The 21,955-nt window shown below is 31.4% G+C and overlaps 1 protein-coding gene across 1 annotated transcript in view; it reads left to right on the top strand.

The window, feature by feature from the left end:
• gli1 (GLI family zinc finger 1) overlaps positions 1–21,955 on the top strand; it is a 68,606-nt gene that overhangs the window by 32,121 nt on the left and 14,530 nt on the right. The window contains exons 2-4 of the mRNA XM_073852141.1: positions 15,385–15,487; positions 19,717–19,901; positions 19,984–20,082. Coding sequence (XP_073708242.1) covers positions 15,417–15,487; positions 19,717–19,901; positions 19,984–20,082 — 355 coding nt within the window. The 5' untranslated portion in view covers positions 15,385–15,416. The remainder of the gene's footprint in view (positions 1–15,384; positions 15,488–19,716; positions 19,902–19,983; positions 20,083–21,955) is intronic.

Genomic DNA, 21,955 nt, shown 5'->3' with positions numbered 1-21,955 from the left:
AATTCAATCTGACTCAATTTGAATCAAATGTAATATGACCAATTCATCCTGAATCAATTTGATATGACTGAATCAGTTTGAATCAAAGTTAATATGATTAATTAAACCTGAATCAAACTGAATCAAATTTAGTATGATCCATATAACTTGAAACAAATGTATATGACGGAATCAGTTTGATTTAGATTTAGTATGCTCAATCCAATTTGAATCAACTTGAGATTCAGATTTAGTATGCTCAATCCAATCTGAATCAATTTGAATCAAACATAATATGACCAATTCAAACTGAATCAAATTGATATGACTGAATCAGTTTGAATCAAAGTTAATATGATTAATTAAACCCAAATCAAACTGAATCAAATTTAGTATGATCCATATAACTTGAAACAAATGTATATGACGGAATCAGTTTGATTCAGATTTAGTATGCTCAATCCAACCTGAATCAAATTAATATGACCAATTCAGCACAAATCAAATTAATTTGACTGAATCAATTCGAATCAAATGTAGTATGACAAATTCAATCTGAGTCAATTTGAATCAAATGTAGTCTGACCTGTTTGACCTGAATCAAATTCATATGACTGAATCAATTAGAATCAAATCTAATATGACCAATTCAACCTAAATCAATTTGATACGACTGAATCAGTTTGAATCAAAGTTAATATGATTAATTAAACCCAAATATAACTTGGAACAAATTTAAAATGACTGAATCAGTTTAAATTCAGATTTAATATGCTCAATCCAATTTGAATCAACTTGAGTTCAGAATCAACTCAGTTTGACTCAAATGTAATATTTGTACTTTTTGTGAACACACTGATTCTCAAGACTGATCTGGTGGATGTTGTTGCGTGTCAGGACAGTGTCACGATGGGTAAAACAGACAGACGTACAGTGTGAAGGTGAGACGGGAGGTTTAGGGGTGAGACGGGGCGGCGGTGAGACGGATGATTAGAATTCATCCCACGCTGCAACAAAAGGAGGAATGAAAGAGAGAGAATGCAGAAGGCGGAGAAAGTGAAAGGATTGTACGGCTCCCCCCTTAAATCACGGCCTTTGACTCACGGCACAATCGCAGCGCAGAGGAGGGGTGAGCGCAACCCGCCACACTCAGAGAGAGAGAGAGAGGCGTTTATTATTCCGCAGGCTCTCCTCTCCGAGCAGCTCGGGCAGTTTCAACAGGAGGTCAACAATTGATTCAATTACAAGACAAACTTCCCAAGAGCCCTACAGCCGGCCGACTCGAGAGCTCTCGCTCACTCGCTTTTCTCTCCCGCTCTTATCTGTAAATGTTGGCGCTCCTCAGGTAGGAGAGAGTTTAACCTCCTCCAGCTCTCCAGCCTCGTCCCGCTCCGGCTCTTTGTGCGCTAATGAATGAGGAAATAGCTGATGACCCGTCGGGATCAGGTGGCAGGAACCTGTTTTTGTGGGACGACCCTCTTTAAATCCTGATCGGACGTGGAAACGTTACCGATGAGATCAGTGCTGCAAATGTTCATCAGACACGTGCTGGACATTTTCAGACTGGTTTAAGTGTTGTGATGGGTTGCTAGGACGTTGCATTGTGGTTGCTAAGGAATTGGGCGGTGAATTTGCATTTGTAGGGAGGTTTGTCACTCAAAACTTATAAATGAAGAGTTTAAAAGGCCTAATCCAAAGTGCACACATCTTTGTGAACTCCTTTTACACCAGTGACGCATCTTTTTTTTTTTTAAAGCATAGTTTTTTGTTTGGAATTAATTTGTGTGTATGAATTAGTGTTATTTTTGACTTTGGACCATAGAACCAAGTATTAAGTAGCATGGGTATATTTGTAGAAATAGCCAAAAAAAAAAAAAAAAAAAAAACATTGCATGGGTCAAAATGATTGATTTTTCTTTTATGCCAAAAATCATTAGGATATTAAGTAAAGATCATGTTCCATTGGGATATTTTGTAAATTTCCTACTGTAAATATATCAAAACTTAATTTTTGATTAGTAATATGCATTGCTAAGAACTTCATTTGGACAAATTTAAAGGCAATATTTCGATTTAATTTTGTTTTTTGTTTTTTTGCACCCTGAGATTTTCAGATTTTCAAATAGTTGTATCTCGGCCAAATATTGTCCTAGAGATACTATTATAATTTGTATGAATATTTTGAATTGTTTTGATTTTTATATTTTCATTTTAGTTAAAGTTTTAGTAATTTTGGTTTGGATGCAAAAATGTTGCAAAAATAAACTATTTTGAAATAAAATCATTTTCAAATATGTTTATATATTTTCACTAATTTGATTTCAGTTGTGCTTTGTTATTTAATTTCGTCAAGATAAACTAAATGAAAAATAAAAAGCTGAAATAAAATGTCTTTATATTTGTTTTGTGGTTTTAGTTAACTGTAATCACCCTAAACAAAAAAAATGCAAATATTTTATAACAACCCTAAAACAAAAAATAAATTAAATATTTGCAAATGTTTTGTAACAATCCTAAAACTAAAATAAATTAAATATTTGCAAATGTCTTGTAACGGCCCTAAAACAAAAAATAAATTAAATATTTGCAAATGTTTTGTAACAACCCTAAAACAAAAATAAATTAAATATTTGCAAATCTTTTGTAACGACCCTAAAACAAAAAATAAATTAAATATTTGCAAATGTTTTGTAACGACCCTAAAACAAAAATAAATTAAATATTTGCAAATCTTTTGAAACAACCCTAAAACAAAAATAAATTAAATATTTGCAAATCTTTTGTAACGACCCTAAAACAAAAAATAAATTAAATATTTGCAAATCTTTTGTAACGACCCTAAAACAAAAAATAAATTAAATATTTGCAAATGTTTTGTAACGACCCTAAAACAAAAAATAAATAAAAAATTTGCAAATCTTTTGAAACAACCCTAAAACAAAAATAAATTAAATATTTGCAAATCTTTTGTAACGACCCTAAAACAAAAAATAAATTAAATATTTGCAAATGTTTTGCAATGACCATAAAACAAAAATAAATAAAAAATTTGCAAATCTTTTGTAACAACCCTAAAACAAAAATAAATTAAATATTTGCAAATCTTTTGTAACGACCCTAAAACAAAAAATAAATTAAATATTTGCAAATGTTTTGTAACAATCCTAAAACTAAAATAAATTAAATATTTGCAAATGTTTTGTAACGACCCTAAAACAAAAACAAAAAATTAAATATTTGCAATTTTTTTGTAACAACCCGACAAAAAAAAAAAATTAAAAATTTGCAGATGTTTTGCAATAATCTTAAAACAAACAAAAATAGTTGCTTATGTTTTGTAATTACCCTAAAACAAAAAAGAAATTAAATATTTGCAAAAGTTTTGCACCAAAACTATTTAAAAAAAAATCATTATGCTCCAATAAAACATTAAGTTTTTGAAGCATAATATTTTTAAAACAGTTTAAACAGTGTAAAACATTTTCATAATTGTATTTCTTTTTTGTTTACCCTTTTCATAATATTATTACAGAATAATAAATAATTAATAATGAACTGAATGGAAAGGTAAAACACTGAATTATTGTATGATTTTTTTTTTTTTTTTTTTTTTTTTTACAAAAGTGTTCTAACAGCAATGAATATGTTGCGCTCTAATGCTGGAAATGTAAATTAGTCTTGGATGCAAATATTTGACTTTGTGTCGTTTAGCCGCATCAGACAGGTGTGAACAGGCCTGAACACTGTTTATTGTGTTTTGTAGATGAAATGCTGGTGTATTTAGAGTAACAAGAATTTCTTTAAACTGTCAACTGTAAATGCAGTTCAGATAAATAAAACTATTTATGAGTTCATGAGGATGATGATGATGAAGATATGTGTTCTGATAATGATTATCTATCTTACCTAACACTAAGCACTGTGGAATCTGCTCTGTTTCTGTATGCACACTGTATATATATATGTAGACGTACAGTGCGTGTGTGTGGTTGAGTGGAGCTGGAGGGCGTCTCAATGCCACACACAGTCGGACACACACACACACACACACACACACACACACACACACACAGACGCACACACACATGCTGCCGCCAACTTCCTGCTCCCACATTTTTTCCATCTCATGTTCAGCTCTGCGCCTAATTTTTTTTTTTCTTTAGATCGCTGGAAGTTTTCATTTCTTTGGATTATTCTCTCTTTTTCTGTCTGAGAATGTTCTGACTCACAGCTTCACCAGCCTGGAGAAATCAACCTTTACCTTCATAAAGAACAATATTAATGTACATTCACAAACATATGGTTACAAGTATTAGTGATTTTTATTATTATTTTGAATTAGCTTTTACTATTTGTATTTTCAGTTTTTATTTTAATTTTGTGCTTTTGTTTGTTTTTTCTATTTATTTAAATATTTGTATTAATATTTATTTTATTTATTTATTCAAACATTATTGATATACATGAATAGATTTAATGCAAATAATAAAAAAATAATTTCAGAATATTTTGTATTTTTATTTGTAATCTTGTTTATTTCTTGTTTTTATTTTGTTAAAACCTTATTGATAAATATAATATGAATAGATTTAATACAATTAATACAAATATTAAATTTAATAATACTTTTTTGTAGTTGTATTTTTATTTTACTATTTTTATTTTAATCTTGTGCTTTTGGGTTTTATATCTGTTTTTTTTTTAATATTATTTGTTTCTATTAATATTTATTTATTTATATAATATTAATAGATTTAATACAATTAATACAAATATTTTGTTTAATAATACTTTTTTGTAGTTGTATTTTTATTTTACTATTTTTATTTTAATCTTGTTCTTTTCGGTTTTATTTTTTTTAAATCTTTGTTTCTATTATTCATTTTTATAGTAAAACATTATTGATAAATATAATATGAATAGATTTAATACAATTAATACAAATATTTAATTTAATAATACTTTTTTGTTGTTGTATTTTTATTTTACTATTTTATTTTAATCTTGTGCTTTTGGGTTTTATATCTGTTTTTTTTTTTTGGAAATAATATTTGTTTCTATTAATATTTATTTTATTTATTTATATAATATTAATAGATTTAATACAATTAATACAAATATTTTGTTTAATAATACTTTTTTGTAGTTGTATTTTTATTTTACTATTTTTATTTTAATCTTGTGCTTTGGGTTTTATTTCTATTTATTTTAATATTTTTATTAATATTTATTTAAATTCTTTATTAAAACATTGTTGATAAATATGAATAGATTTAATAGATTTAATAAAATATCTATTTTAATAATTATTTTTGTAGTTGTATTTTTATTTTACTATTTTTATTTTAATCTTGTGCTTTTGGGTTTTATTTCCATTTTTTATATATTTTTATTAATATTTATTTTATTTATTTATTAAAACATTATTGATAAATATGAATAGATTCAACACAATTAATACAAATATTTAATTTAATAATACATTTTTGTAGTTGTATTTTAATTTTACTATTTTTATTTTAATCTTGTGCTTTTGGGATTTATTTCAATTTTTTTATAAGAAATAATATTTGTTTCTATTAATATTTATTATATTTATTTATTAAAACATTATTGATACATATAATATTCATAATAAAATATTTAATATAATACTTTTTTGCAGTTGTATTTTTATTTTACTATTATTATTTTAATAGTTTTAGTTTATTTTATTTTTGTTTCACTTAGTAATTTTAGTAATTCAACATATATCAGCAGTTAACCAAGGCAACATTTACTTTATAATAGTTTTACTAATATTTCTAATATTTATAGTTTAATTTCAATTAATAAAAGCGTTTCTTTTTAGTTTTAGTTAATGACAGTGCTTTATATGTGACCCAGGACCACAAGACCTTGGAAATGTATACATCATCTAAAATCTGGATAAATAAGCTTTCCATTAATGCATGGTTTACTATTTGAAAATCTGGAATCTGAGGGTGCAAAAAAATCTAAATACTGATAAAGTCACCTTTAAAGTTGTCCAAATGAAGTTCTTAGCAATGCATTTTACTAATCAAAAATTAAGTTTTGATATATTTACGGTAGGAAATTTTTCTTCATGGAACATGATCTTTACTTAATATCCTAATGATTTTTCGCATTAAAGAAAAATCGATAATTTTGACCCAAACAATGTATTTTTGGCTGTTGCTATAAATATACCCTTGTGACTTAAGACTGTTTTTGTGCTCCAGGGTCACACATTTATATTTATGCATAATATTTATATTAGTATTTATGTTTATTTAGTTTTTAGAAAGTGCATTGTAAATAAATAGTTTAATATTATTTATAAAATATGACGTTATCTCTACAAATGAAGGGCATGCAGGGCTCTAGACTAACTTTTTGCACTGGTTGCACTGGTGCGCCTAACTTTTTTTCTTAGGTGCACCAGCACAAAAGTTAGGTGCACCCAAATTTTCAACCACATCACATTCAACACCGCAGTTTTACAAGTTCACTTTTTTTTTTTACTTTTTTTTAACTTTTTTTTTTTAAATCCCTGTCCATATGGGCAAAATTGAGTTGTAAATGATTAACTAACAATCTGGTCAATATAAAGTTCTTTATTTGAAGCATTTTTTTTTCCCCCAGTACTTTACCCTACTTTGTGTAATAACGAAAACATTTCAGTGAAAAAATAAGGACAAAACTCTCTATTTTAACATTTTGAACAATAGGGCTCCACAATTGTTTTTTTATTTTTTTTATTTTTTTTAATTCTTGTTTTAATTTTTCTCATAATCAAATGAAAGCATAAACATGTATTTATTTTTAATCAAATGAAAAATAAACCTTTTTAATTTTTGGCAAACATATATATGATTTATAAATAGGAATATATAAACACCTACATTATACTGTACAAAAGTAATACAGGACTAATATTGTTCTGTTTCATGTTAAACCGTACTCTTATTTTGACAGGTTGCCGTGAAGTTTCTGTGTGTACAGTATGATGCTTTCTCAAATGAAACTGTAAAAGTGACACAGTAGGTTTGGAGATTGAGTTTATCTGTTCATGTGAGATGCAAATGCCAAAAATTAGCGGGAGCGTCACGCGTGCTTCAGTAGCCTATACGCCTGTAGTAAAAAAATACACGTCTCCACCATTAATACACAGAGGCAAACGGAACATGCAGGATTCATTTTAAACGGTCTTTTTGCCTTTCAGTTTTCATAGACACTAGTCCATATCGCGATTTGAATTAAGTGACAGACCAACTTTTGATTTATCATTCCAGAAATCAACGTATTACGTGGCATTCCGCGCCATAGTAAATTCGGTTTTTATGAATGGAGTCCGCGATCCAGTCCGTGTTTTTGCGGAGGAGGCATTGTAAACGCTTGATCCGTCCTTTATCTCTGATTGGTTTAGACCACGATATGGGTCTAATGTGTGTCTGTTGTTGAGCAACAGGGAGACTTTAAGAGTGACGGAGTTTCGTTTTTCCCCCCTCGAACGGCTGGTCGCACCGGTGCAACCTTTGATTTTTTTTAGTCGCACCATTGAGAAATTAGGTCGCACATGCGACCAAATTGGTCGCACTCTAGAGCCCTGGCATGATCGTGAAATGTTGTTGTCACATTTTCATATTTTTTCCGATGACATATGACAGTGTTGTCAGGATTGTTGAAATGTTGTTGTCAGCTCTTCTAAACTGGTGATTGGTGTTTGTTTAACTCTGGACGAGGCTCTTCTGAAGTCTTTCTGTGCTCTTTATGTAGATGTGAGGCTGTTATCTGCTATTGGGTGTTGAGAGCTGTTTGGCAGCCTGTGTGTGTGTGTGTGTGTGTGTGTAATATGATCGGCGAATCATTGAGGAACAGGCCACACACACGCTGGAATAGCGCGGTAGAGAACAGCTAACACTCATTTAGTTCTCATCTCTCTGTCTCTCAGTGAGTTGATGTGCTCATTTGTTAGTGTTTAGTTATGTAAATGGCCCTCGATGACGGAGCTGTTGTGTGAGTGGCTCGGTTTAGAGCTCCCGGGATCCGTATAGCGAGGAAACAAAAGCTTTTTCACCGCCTGAAAGAAGGAGCTGAAGTGTGGCGAACAAATGAATGTTCCCGTTGATGAGCGATCGCTCGCTCCGTCAGAGTTTACGTGTTCCTGCCTGGGCAAATATTTCAGAAAATTAGTCAACAGGATTGTGGATAGTTTTATGTCCAAAGAACTGTGATTATCTGATGATTTCTTGTGGTTTAATCGCAGCAGGGTTTGTAGGAACAGGCCTGAATGCTGTTACTGTAAGTTTTATAATTGCAGGAGCACACTGACTGTAATTAAATATCAATTTTTGCATTAACTAATTAACTTTTGCATTTAAGTAATTAACTAATGCAACTGCACTTTCAGCTACAAATATTTTGAGTTTGTGTTATCACTTTAAAAATTAAAAATATTGTAAAAATATACACTACTGCCCAAAAGTTTGGGATCTGTAAGATTTTTTTTTTTAAGAACTCTTATATGGCTGCATTTAATTGATCAAAGATAAAGAAAAACATTTAATATTGTGAAATATTATTACATTTTAAAAAAATGCCGTTCTCTAATAATATATTAGATTAGATTATATCAAATGTAATTTATTCCTGTGATGAATTTTTATCAGGCATTACTATAGTTTTCAGTGTCACATGTTTCTTCAAAAATCATTCTAATATGCTGATTAATTACTCTTATTATCAATGTTTTTTTTTTTTTTCAGGATTCCTGATGAATAAAAGGTTCAAAAGAACAGCATTTATTCAAAATAAAAAATCTTTTCTAACAATATAAGTCTTTGCTATCACTTTTTATCAATTTAACATATCCTTGGTGAATAAAAGTATTAATTTCTTGCAAAATAAATAAATGTACTGACACCAATGTTTCTGAAAAATCATGTGACACTGAAGACTGGGGTATTGAAAGTATGCTGAAAATTAAGCTTTTTATCAAAGGAATAAATTACATTTTAAAATATATTCACATTGAAAACAGTTACTGTCAATTGAAATAATATTTCACAATATCACAGTTTTTTCCGTATTTTTGATCAAATAAATGCAGCCTTGATGAGCATTAGAAACGTTTTTAAAAACCATTAAAAATCTCACTGATCCTAAGCTTTTGAGCAGCAGTTTATGTATTTATTATAAATAAAATATAGTATTTATTAGCTTACTGTTTAATATTATTGACGTCCAATTATGTTCAATTATGTAACAAATGTTCATGTTTTTTCTTATGTGATAAAACTGTGTAAGTGAAATGATTGAAGCTAAATGATTTTCAGAAATGTAATGAATTAATATCTGAAAGCTGTGAGATTCCTGCTGATGCGAGTCATTGAAAGGCCATTGTTTGTTACTGTGATGTTCAGGCTGGAGTCCAATCGCACTGTAACACTGAACAGACTCTCACACACGTTCTTACAGATGATTTACACATGCGTATAAACACTCGGAATGACTTTATCGCAGTGCAATGAATGAGTTCTGACCCAACAGGACCACACAGTGAGCCCATCCGCACACTTACAGCACTCTCATCAGATCCGCACACAAACACTGTTGGAGCTTCAGCGCTTTTTAATCATTTAATCAAGTGCCGTCTTCTTCATGTTTTTTTCAAATACTTATGAAATTTCTTCCTTTACAATAAATAACAGGATATTTTGTCTCTAATGAGTGGAATTTTAAAGTGTTTATTTGTATTTGAGTTATTTTTCACAATAATCAGTATTGTGGGTCTCAGCAGATCGTTGACAGTCTAAAGGTGTTTTTTTTTCAGTGATGATGTTCTGCTAGATTCCTCATGTTCATGTTCGTGTGTGTTTCCAATAAGTGCAGTGATAGTTGTGTTTGTTTACACTAAGAGTTCACAGCTGTTTAAGAACTAGACTGACATTTTCTGAAAATGAAAGTGATGCTTGCATCTGGAAAACTCATTGATATGATGCTGAAAAGTTTTAAGTGGTTGCCAGGGTGTTGCTATGCAGCTGTGGGTGGTTGCCAGGGTGTTGCTAAGTATCTGTCAATGGTTGCCAGGGTGTTACTATGTAGCTGTCAGTGGTTTCCTGGGTGTTGCCACACAGCTGGGTGATTACCAGGCTTTTTCTTTGCAGCTGTGGTAGTTGACTTTCCAAGGTGTTGCTATACAGATGCTAGGGGTAGCCAGAGTGTTGATACACAGCTGTGGGTGGTTTTCAGGGTGATTCTACACAGCTTTTGGTGGTTGCCTAGGTGTTTCTACGAAACTGTGAGTGGTTGCCAAGGTGTTACTGTGTAACTGTGGGTGGTTGCCAGGGTGTTGCTATGCAGCTTTGAGTGGTTTCCAGGCTGTTTCTGTGCAGCTGTGGATGGTTGACTTGCCGATATGTTACTATGTAACTGCATAGCAACACCCTGGCTGTTGCTACACAGCTGTAGGTGGTTGCCAAGGTGTTGCTAAGTAGATATGGGTGGTTGATTTGCCAGGTTGTTGCTATGTAGCTGTGAATGGTTGCCAAGGTGTTGCTATGAAACTGTGAGTGGTTGCCAATGTGTTGCTTAGGAGATATGGGCAATTGAATTGCCAGGGTGTTACTATGTAGCTGTTAATGGTTACCAGAGTGTTGCTATGTAGCTGTGGGTGGTTACCAGGCTATTTCTTTGCAGATGTGGGTAGCTGACATTCCAAGATGTTACTGTGCAGATGTTGGTGGTTGCCAGGCTGTTTCTATGCAGCTGGGGATGTTTGACTTGCCAATATGTAACTGTAAATGGGTTCTTGCCATAGTGATTCTATAAGGCTGTCGGTGGTTAACTTGTCAAGGTGTTGCTATGCAACTGTGAGTGGTTGCCAAGGTGTTGCTAAGCAGATATTGGCAGTTGACTTGTCTGGGTGTTGCCAAGTGGCTGTGGGGGGTTGCCAGGATGTTGCTATGCAGCTTTGAGTGGTTGCCAGGGTGTTGCTATGCAGCTGTGGATGGTTGACTTGCCAAGGTGTTACTATGTACCTGTGAGTGGTTGTCAAGGTGTTGCTAGGCAGGTTTGTGTGGTTAACAGGATTTCACACTGAAAAATATTTCTCTCCAGTTTTTCTGTCTGCTTTTTTAGTTTTCTAGTACAAATATCTGAACATTCTCAAATCAAGATATATTTACTGGAGCTCCAAAATAGCTGTAGATATATTAAATCTATCTTGTTTTCTGAAGAAAAAAATAAAGAGAAAAGAAAAAACAATATTATTTTTCTTACCGCACTGAAAGCCCACTTAAGCATAAACTTACTTAATGTAGATTTTCTTTTTAGAAAACAAGACTTAAAATAATTTTCATCACCAGTAAATGCATCTTAAACTTAAATATTGACAAATGTTTGGATATTTGTATTGGAAAACAAAACAAAAATACCAACTAAAAGCTGTTTTTGTAGCTTAGGTGTTCTGGGTGGTTGCCAGGGTGTTGCTATGTTGCTATGCAGCAATTAGAGTGTTATGGGTGGGCTAGTCCTACTCATGACTGACTAAACCAGCACTGGAAATCTCTCTCAGACACACACACACACACACACACACACACACACACACACACACATCAGTAGGGCCGCACATGGTGATTATGGGTATTCTGACTATTTTACACAATTCTTGTGGTCACAGGAACTCTGCTATTATTACAGTGCTATTCTGGGCTAGATTGGTCATAGAGGAAGAGTGTGTGTGAAGGTAAGCACACATGTGTCCAGCAGCTGGATGTTGCTGGAGCTGCTTCACTTCTTCAACCAGTAGAAAAGACAAGCTGATTTTGAGTACGGTGGTGTGTAAATGATGAAATGAATGAGGAGAGGGAGAGCAGATGGAGGTGTGAGGCTGGTGAAACCACAGGTATGGACGGCACAGGAGAGAGAGAGAGAGAGAGAGGTTGGAAAAAGAAGACGCCCTTTACACTAAAGTTTCCTTTAAACAGTTTACCGTTGCCATGACGACAGCCCAGCGATTTAATTCCAAAAGAATCTTTCTTGCGACATTTGTTGCAACAATCTGGCATTCATGTACTTAAATTAATGCTTTTGTGAGATATTAACTCACTCGCGCTACATTTTTCAGCTTGCCTTTTCTCTCTCAGGTCAAATCATGTCATGTTTATTATTTATATAGCGATACAAAATATTTCAAAGCAGCTTTGCAAAAATTAAATTCATTGATTAAGAAATTAAGTTTTTAAAAGTTATTTGTTGTAGTTTTTGTTATTTATGTATATAAATATAGTATATATATTTTTTATTTTAGTGGCTTTAATTTAAGTTTGAGTTTTAGTTCTATAATAACCCCGTTGTGATCAGACTCAAATGCTGTAGAAGTTGCATTTTAATGAGCTGCTGCTGGAGTTAACTAGTTGTAGGTTTAGTAAACGGGTTGTTGTGGTGTTTAGTCCTTCGCTCGGAGGAAATAACTGACTGAAGAATTCATCGAGGGGCGTTTGAGTTGGGTTATGAAAACAAAGCCGGAGTTGGAAAACAACATTTACCATTGAAGAAAAACAGCGATATTGAGAGAGACGGAGGGGAAAAATGAAGGTGGAATCTGGCTGTGGTTGGTCCGATCCCAAACCCGGCCCATTTCTCTCATTTTGGGCCACATCAGGAACGGCTGGCTACATTAGAGCTGCCATTATCCTCTCCAAGTCATAACAGCCAGAACACCCACCTCGACAGAGAGGAGGAGGAGGAGGAGGAGGATCCAGAGGGAGAGGGGGATGGGAGGAGAGATGGAGCGAGACCAGCAGCCAACATAGAGAGAGAGAGAGAGAGAGAAAGAGAGGAAAAGCTGTTGCAGATGAGGGCGTACGAGACTTTAACAACTTTTACACCCTTTTACAGTCTGTCTGCTGAAAGACGCCAATAGAGTTTACACTCAACATCACAGAAAAGATGCATCATCAAAATCACGGATCTGTCACATTTGACTGTTTCTGAAAGAAGTCTCTTCACTGCAAAAAATGCTTTTCTTACTTAGATTTTTGTGTTTTTTCCAGCCAAAATATCTAAGAATTCTTAAATCAAAAAGGATTTTTGTCAAAATGAAGTGAGTTTTTGATTAGAACAAGCAAAATAATCTGCCAATGGGGTAAGCAAATTAAAAAAAAAAAAAAAAATTTCAAACAGAAAACAAAACGTTTCAATCAAAAACACACTTAATTTTGACTTGTTTTCTTAAAACAAGGCAATCATTTTTACTCGTCTAGAAAATCCTTTTTGATTTAAGAATTTGTAGATATTTTGTCTGGAAACAAGACAAAAAATCTATAAGAAAATAATTTTTTGCAGTGTTCCGCTTACCAGAGCTGTATTTATTTAATTAAAAATGCTGTAAATTGTGAAATAGTTTTGTGATTTAAAATAACAGTTTTCTATGTGACTATCTGTGATCAAACCTGAATTTTCAGCATCATTACTGCAGTCTTCAGTGTCACATGACTTTTCAGAAATCATTCTGATATTTTACTGCTCAAGAAACATTTCTGATTATTATCAATGTTGCAAAAACCCAATATTTGTGTGGAAACTGTGATGCATTTAATTTCTAGCAATCACAGATAAATAAAAGTTATTCTAACATTATAAATGTCTGCACTGGCACTTTTGATGAACAGAAGTATTCATTTCCTAACTCCACTAAACTCAATCTGAGTTTTGTCCTAAATAGCAACAAGTGATGAGTGAGTTGTTAATTATTTGGTTTTAATTTCTGTGTTGTTGTTGTTCTGTGTAGCCCCGCCCACAGTGAAATCTCATTGGTGCAAAGTCTTGCTCTAAATACTGTGTCATGTAACACTGAATTGAAACCTGCTTGTTGCTTGAAACATGCAGCATCATGTTTGGTTAGGACAGCTTGTCGGACAAGGTTTCCCAACCAGGTTTGTAGAAAGTAAATGTATATTAGCCATCCTATAGGTCAAACAGAAGAGCATGGTGCTTGCAACACTAAGGTCATGGGTTTGATTCCCAGAGAATGCATTAAAAAAGGACACTGTGGATAAATGCAACTGCCAAATGCATACATTTAAAATGTAAATAAAATGTATTTTATAGAATAAAAAATTTAATTATATTAAACAAGTCTTAAGCAGCATGGGTATATTTGTAGCAGTAGCCAAAAATACATTGCATGGGTCAAAATTGTATTTTTTTTTTTTTATGCCAAAAATCATTAGGAAATTAAGTATCATGTTCCATGAAAATATTTTGTAAATTTTCTACCATACATATATCAAGACGTAATTTTTGATTAGTAATATGCATTGCTAAGAACTTCATTTAGACAACTTTCATGGAGATTTTTTCAATATTTAGATTTTTTTTTTTTTGCACCCTATTTGTATCTCAGCCAAATATTGTCCTATTCTTTCAGATTATGTATAAATCTCAATTTCAAAACATTAACCCCTTATGACTGGTTTTGTGGTCCTGAGTCACATATAATAAATTTGCTTTTATTTTTACACCTAAAATCAAATTGTTAGTGATTCTGTTATGTGCTTTTGTCTTTTCTATTTATGTTTCATTGATTTTATTTTACTTTTAGTTTTTATTTATTGTATTTCCAGTTCAAACTTAAACTCAATGAAAATTACTAATTGGTATTACTTGAAGTTATATGTGCTTTTGCATTGCTAAGAACTTCATTTGGACAACTTTAAAGGTGATTTTCTCATTATTTTGAATTTTTTTTGCACCCTCAGATTCTAGATTTTCCAAACCATACATCAATGGAAAGCTTATTTATTCAGCTTTCAGAGATGTATAAATCTCAATTTTAAAAAATTGACCCTTATGACTGTGGTCCAGGGTCACAAATTATTATTATTATTATTTTTTACAATTTTTAAATAAATTAAAAAACATATTTTACCTGTTTGACAGGTTATTTTTAGCTGACTGATGGTCACACAGTGACATTTTTGTCCCTGTCATGCCTATGATTCCTCTGTGAGTTCTGACAGGTGTGTGTCCATATGTGCTGTGTGTGTGTGTGTGTGTGTGTGTGTGTGTGTGTGTGTGTGTGTGTGTGTGTGTGTGTGGACCTCCCTCATGGTATTTATTAGAGCAGGCAGCTGTGGCTTCATACAAGATCTCTATTTAGCGCTTGAAACTCATTAGCACACGTTACCAGATATACACCTACACACACATGCTGTGTATTGCATATCCATGTAGGTGTCTAGAAAAGTCTCCTTTACTTAAAGTACTATGTTGGTACTTTATTAAACTCCTATTGACTTTAAATACAAGTGCATGATGAAAACAGAGTATTATGTAGTTCAGTAAGCTGTGTTGTGTCAGGTCTAATGCTGTTGTGTGTTTGTGTGTGTTCTGCAGAGGTCTGTGGCTGTAGCGGTGTGTTCGTCTCAATGCCAGTGGATATGCAGCCGCACCAGGGGCTGTACCACTACGACAACACCGCCAACCAGCCGAGCAGAGGGTACGATCACTCACATTACCCACAATCCCACACCGTAAAACACATCTGATTCATATCAGCCGTCCTCCACAGGAACGGACAGGTAGAGCAGAAACCAACAAACAAACAAAACCTGTTCAGTGTGAAGCTCATGTGTTTATAGTTAGATAATGCATATTGTATAGATCAACCGCTGATTCTGGAACACAAATAATGCTTTGCTGGAATTATGCACAGGGTTTACAAAACTTGAGTTTGTGAGGGTCTGCAGGGTTTGATGAAAAGTTATCAGTTGAATCAAAAAATATAAACTTGCATAAGTAATTTAAAGTAAAAAACAAATGTGTTTAAATAAAGTTAATATGTATTTATTTTAAATAATAATTATTGAAAGAAAAAAAGTGTATAAAAAATGGGTTAGTAATAGTGAATAATGTAATAGCCTTAGTGAGCTATAAGTTGTTTTGGCTCTAAATTATATATATATATATAAATATGGGTCAAAGACGTTAAGATGTCCACATCAAGAGAAATTTACAAAAGTGATTTTATGTCTATAGAAAGCATGTTAAATGTAAGTAAAGTGTCTACTTTTAAGGTTTGTCATTTTTTTTGGACAATAGAATGTCCAAATTTGGTTGAAATAATGTTACATTGTCATTCAGTGTAACAATATTTATGCAACAATTTAAACAACATGTTTATTCTGACTTATATAATAGAATAAGGGAGCATATTACACTTTTATTGTGTTTTAAATGAGTTAAAACTTCTTACTGACAAATGGGCAAAACCTAGGATAGTGGCACATTTTAAAAATGTAGAATTACAACTAATTAGAAAGTAATTCATCTTTTAATATGTCTTAAATTGATTTTTGTTGGTGATTATAAATTATAAATTATTTTTTTTTGGTGTCTTCTGTAAATGAGGGAAAAATGTATGATACTAAACAAACATGCAATTAAATTAAACAGAAAACATTTTTTTTATTTTTTTTTGAAAACAACAATTTAAAGCAGTATTTTTGTTTTTATGCTTAAACCCTTTATATATATATATATATATATATATTATATATATTTTTTTAAATATTTTATTATATATATATATATATATATATATTTATTTATTTTTTTTTTTTTTTTTAAAGGAACTACAGCTTTTTTTTAAATTTAATATTTATTAATTATTTACAATTACTTATGACTGGTATTTTTCAAGGTAATTGTCAAGTTTAAGTATTTGGCTCATTCTCTCTGATCCTGATTATTTTTTAACTTTTTATTAGAAACTAGAATGCAACCACAAGAATTTGACCTTTGCAGTTTTTTAAAACAAAGAAACATATTAGAATTATTTTTAGTTGGTGGTTTTGTCGATCTAATGATCATGCTCAGGTTTATTTAGGCTCTTTTGAGTTTAATGATGGTTATTAATGATGAGGTCAGATACAGTCTCTCGCTCCTCCTCCTCCTCCTCCTCCTCCTCCTCCTCCTCCTCCTGCTGAATGCCACCCATGTTGAGCCGGCGTCAGACACTCGCTCACTCTCTCTCTCTCTCTGAGCTTCTCTGTGTCTCTCGTCCGCTTTCTCTCTCACAGCTGCTTATTACTGGTCAGAGAGCAGAAACTCTCCGCATGACTGACCAAACCAGACTCAGGTTACCTCAGAGAGAGAATTGAATTTTAGAATAACAACTTTATTCTGTCGTGTCAAACAAAAAACAATCAGATCTTAATAGAATAGTTCTTACAAAAAAGTCAAACACTGTTTAGAAAAGTTGACTACTTTGTATACGAAAACTTTGCAAAGGAAAAACTTCCTCAGCGACCCAAAAACATAAATGAAAGTATGTCTTTTACCTTTTTTTTTAGTACAAACATCCGAACATCCAACCTAAGTTCACTTGAGAAACAAAACTGTTTTATTTAGAGCATTTATACAAACTAAAACAAGCGAAACTTGTTATTTTTTAAAGATAAAATCATATTAGTAAAAAATAAATAATCTAGTGAATCTAAATATTTCATATTTCTCTTTTAATAGCATTTTAGCTTATCAGATCATCTTTTAGGAATGTTTAGGAAAACAAAGGAGAGACAAAGATGCTCATTAAGAATATGATTATTTCCAAAAAGAGAACAGAGATGAATTTGCACAAGAGAGAACAGATTCACAGCAGTGTGATGAGAGAGAGACATGCAGAAAGACAAGGAGAAAGACAAGAGAGAGAGTGAGAGAGGCGTGTTGGATTAGTGTGAGGAGATTAAAGTGCTGGAATACACACAGAGACAGACCACCGTCACTGAACACCACACTTCATTACATCACACAGAGACAGATGGGAAAAACTGATCAATATGGGAAGGTAGAGAAAGAGGAAGGTTGAAGAATGTTGGGGATTCCCACTGATGTGGATCTAGTCTTTCCTTGGTGGAAGTTTAAAGAAAAGATGAAGGAAGTGGCGCCTCTTAGTGGCCATGTGGATGAATCACAATAAACCCTCACAGATGTTTAGTACCCCCACTTTATTTAGTACTAAGTCAAGCATCTGTAGTACTAATTCCCAAAGTGACTTCTTTGATGCCAAAAATCATTAGGATATTAAGTAAAGATCATGTTCCATGAAGCTAGTTTGTAAATGTTTTTATAAGTAATATGCATTGCTAAGAACTTCATTTGGACAATTTTAAGGGCAATTTTTGTTCAATATTTTGATTTTGTTTTCTTTCCTTTTTTTTGCATAAAAAATAAACATTGTTTTAATACAATCTCTAAATTTTGTAAGTATAAGAAGTATTAAACCTACTACTTCTACTTTCTAAATATATGTGCATGTATTTAATTTTATTAATATATTTTATTTTGTATGTATGTAGAGCACAAAACCAGTCTAAAGTAGCGTGGGTATATTTGTAGCAATAGTCAACAATACATTGCATGCAATAAAGCATATACATACTTCTAAATCTTTTAATGTAAAAGAATGCAAAATATTGTTCTTATAAAATATATAAAAGAAATATTGTTTTAATAAAATACATTTTTATCTGTAAATTTTATAAGAAGTATTAAACCTACTACTTCTACTTTCTAAATATATTCTATATGCATGTATTTAATTGTATTAATATATTTTATTTTGTATATATGTGGAGCACAAAACCAGTCTAAAGTAGCACAGATATATTTGTAGCAATAGGCAACAATACATTGTATGGATCACAAATATTGATTTTTCTTTTATGCCAAAAATCATTAGGGTATTAAATAAAGATCATGTTGCATTAAGATATTTTGTACATTTTCTACCGTAAATATATCAAAACCTAATTTTTGATAAGTAATATGCATTGCTAAGAACTTCATTTGGACAACTTTAAAGGCTTTTTTATTTCAGATTCCAGATTTTCAAATAGTTTTATCTTGATCAAATGTTGTCTTATCCTAACAATATATCAATGGAAAACATATTTATTCGACTTTCAGATTATGCATAAATCTAAATTTTGAATAATTGACCCTTATGACTGGTTTTCTGGTTCAGAGTCACAATATACTATATATTGATTATATTACTATAATTTATTTATTTATATTTATACATGCAATAAAGCATATACATACTTCTAAATCGTTTAATGTAAAAGAATGCAAAATATTGTTCTTATAAAATATATAAAAGAAATATTGTTTTAATAAAATACATTTTTAGCTGTAAATGTTATAAGAAGTATTAAACCTACTACTTTTACTTTCTGAATATATTCTATATGCATGTATTTAATTGTATTAATATATTTTATTTTGTGTATTTGTGGACCACAAAACCAGTCTAAAGTAGGTACATTTGTAGCAATATTAAAAAATGCATATTGTAAGGGTCAAAATGATCATTTTTTTCTTTTATGCCAAAAATGATTGGGATATTTTGTAAATTTTCTATGGTAAATATATCAAAAATTAATTTTTGATTAGTAATATGCATTGCTTTGATTTTCTCAGTATTTAGATTTTTTTTCCACCCTCAGATTCTAGATTTTCAAATACTTGTAAAAATCGTATCCTAACAAACCATACACCAGTGGAAAACTTATTTTTTCAGCTTTCAGATGATGTATAAATCTCAATTTCAAAAAACTAGTTTTGTGGTCCTGGGTCACATATAACAATTGAACTGAAGTGTGTGTGAAGTATGTGAAGTATTTTCTGTATAACAATGAATTGTGATTGTGTTTCTGTGTGCAGACTGGCTCCGTCAGTAAGAGTGCCCTACAGCGAGGTGTCGTCTGTGTGTGCGGCGCCGCCAGACAGCAGAGAGATGTACAACCCCTCCATGACCCCAGGAGCCTGTATGGACCCCTACATGCGGCCCCCACACGCCCCTCCGCCGCACAGCATGATGGGACACCGCGGGATGCCTCCGCCTGAGGGTGAGCTCTCGTCATTATCACTCATCAGACACAGATGAGGAGTCTCAGAAGTTGTGTTTTAAAAGCATTGTAGTTGTTTTAGGTGTCAGCGGCGCCCCCTACTGTAACCAGAGCATGATGGGATCTCATCACAACCTCTCGCATAACCAGCCGGGATCTGAACACATGGGATCAGGAGACGGTGAGACGACAAACTACATTACAGTCCATCACAATAAACCTGACGACTGCATTTCCAAAAACATGACAACTTTATGACATTTGATAAATCTAGGTTAATGTTCATTTATAGGTACACTATCGTATTTTGTTAATTCATGTTAATTCATGATACATAGAATCTCAGGAAATTAGTATGAGTCAATTTTTATTTGTTTTTAAATGTATTTATTTAGATTATTAGCTTTTCATCAGCTCACAAACCCTGCATTAATTAAAGTTATTTTATCAAAGCTAAAATGTTTAAAATTATTATTGTTAACTTATTTTTTCAATACATTTTTTTTATTATTATTGTTAGCATTTAATCTACTCGCAAAAAGTTTTGGAAACCTTGCATTAACAAAAGTAACTGTATCCAAGTTTAAATTTTAATATTTAATATTGTTTGTTTGTTTTCTTTAATTATTTCTTTTAATTTTACATTTTTATGATTTAATTAAATATCATTTTTTTATTAACTCACAAACCCAGTTTTTGAAACATTATCTGAAGTTGATTTATTCCAATTTAAATTTTAAAAATGTAAAAGTTCAATTCTGACTGTTTTTATTTTTTAATTATTAATGCAGTTATTAATTTCAATTAATGACCAGCTTTTCATCAACTCACAATCCCTACTTTGTGAAACCCTGCATTAACTAGTTAACTTATCCAAACTGAAATATAAAAAAAATAAATTAGCTGTTATTTTATACTTATACTAAATTTTAATTTCAGTTACATTTTTAGTAATTATTTTGTCTTTTCTTTTTATTTAGAAGCCTAAACTCAATGAAAATGATTCATTTTATTATTAAATTTTTATTTTAATAATTACATTTTTTGTCATTTTTATCATTAGTGTATTCATTATATATTGTTTTTGCTTAATGTTACTATTTAGCCCTAATTTATTTTTACTTGAGTTTTGGTTCAACTCTAGTTTTCGAGCAAAGCACCAAACCCAGTTTGTGAAAATCTGCATTATCTGAAGTTAATTAATCCAAATTGAAATGTTAAAAATGTAAACGTTCAATTCTGACTGTTTTTATTTGTACATTATTTATTTATTGCATTAATCATTTAAATTAATTAATAGCTTTAACTCACAAACCCTACTTTGTGAAACCCTGCATTAACTAGTTAATTTATCCAAACTGAAATATTAAAAAGGTAAGTGTTTAATATATATTTTTTAAATTAGCTGTTATTTTTGCACTTTCACTATTAGTTTTTATTTATTGCGTTTAAAGTTAGTCATTTCAGTGCTTAAAGCCTAATGAAAAGCTTAAACATTTTTTAATAATTAAATTAAATTATTAATTTTGGTATGTTCTTTTGTCATTTTTATTATTAGTGTATTGATTATATATATTTTACTTGAGTTCTGGTTCAATTCTAGTTTTTGCGCAAAACACCAAACCCAGTTTGGAAAACTCTGCATTATCTAAAGTTAATGTATCCAAAATGTTAAAAATGTAAAAGTTCAATTCTGAGTTTTCACTTTTAAATTATTTATTTATGCATTACTTCCAAAGAATTACCAGCTTTTCATCAACTCACAAACCCTACTTTGTGAAACCCTGCATTAACTAGTTAACTTATCCAAACTGAAATGTGACCCTGGACCACAAAACCAGTCATAAGGTTAAATTTGACAAAACTGAGATTTATACATCACATGAAAGCTCAATAAATAAGCTTTCTATTGATGTATGGTTTGTTAGGATTGGACAATATTTGACTGAGATACATCTATTTGAAATCAGAAATCTGAGGATGCAAAAAAACCAAAAAGACTGAGAAAATCACCTTTAAAGTTGTCCAAATTAGGTTCTTAACAATGCCTATTA

The sequence above is a fragment of the Garra rufa genome, chromosome 12, assembly GCF_049309525.1.
Source record: "Garra rufa chromosome 12, GarRuf1.0, whole genome shotgun sequence".
NCBI lineage: Eukaryota > Metazoa > Chordata > Actinopteri > Cypriniformes > Cyprinidae > Garra > Garra rufa.
The sequence above is the reverse complement of the archived record's forward strand: the minus strand, read 5'-3'. Positions and strand labels throughout refer to the sequence as shown.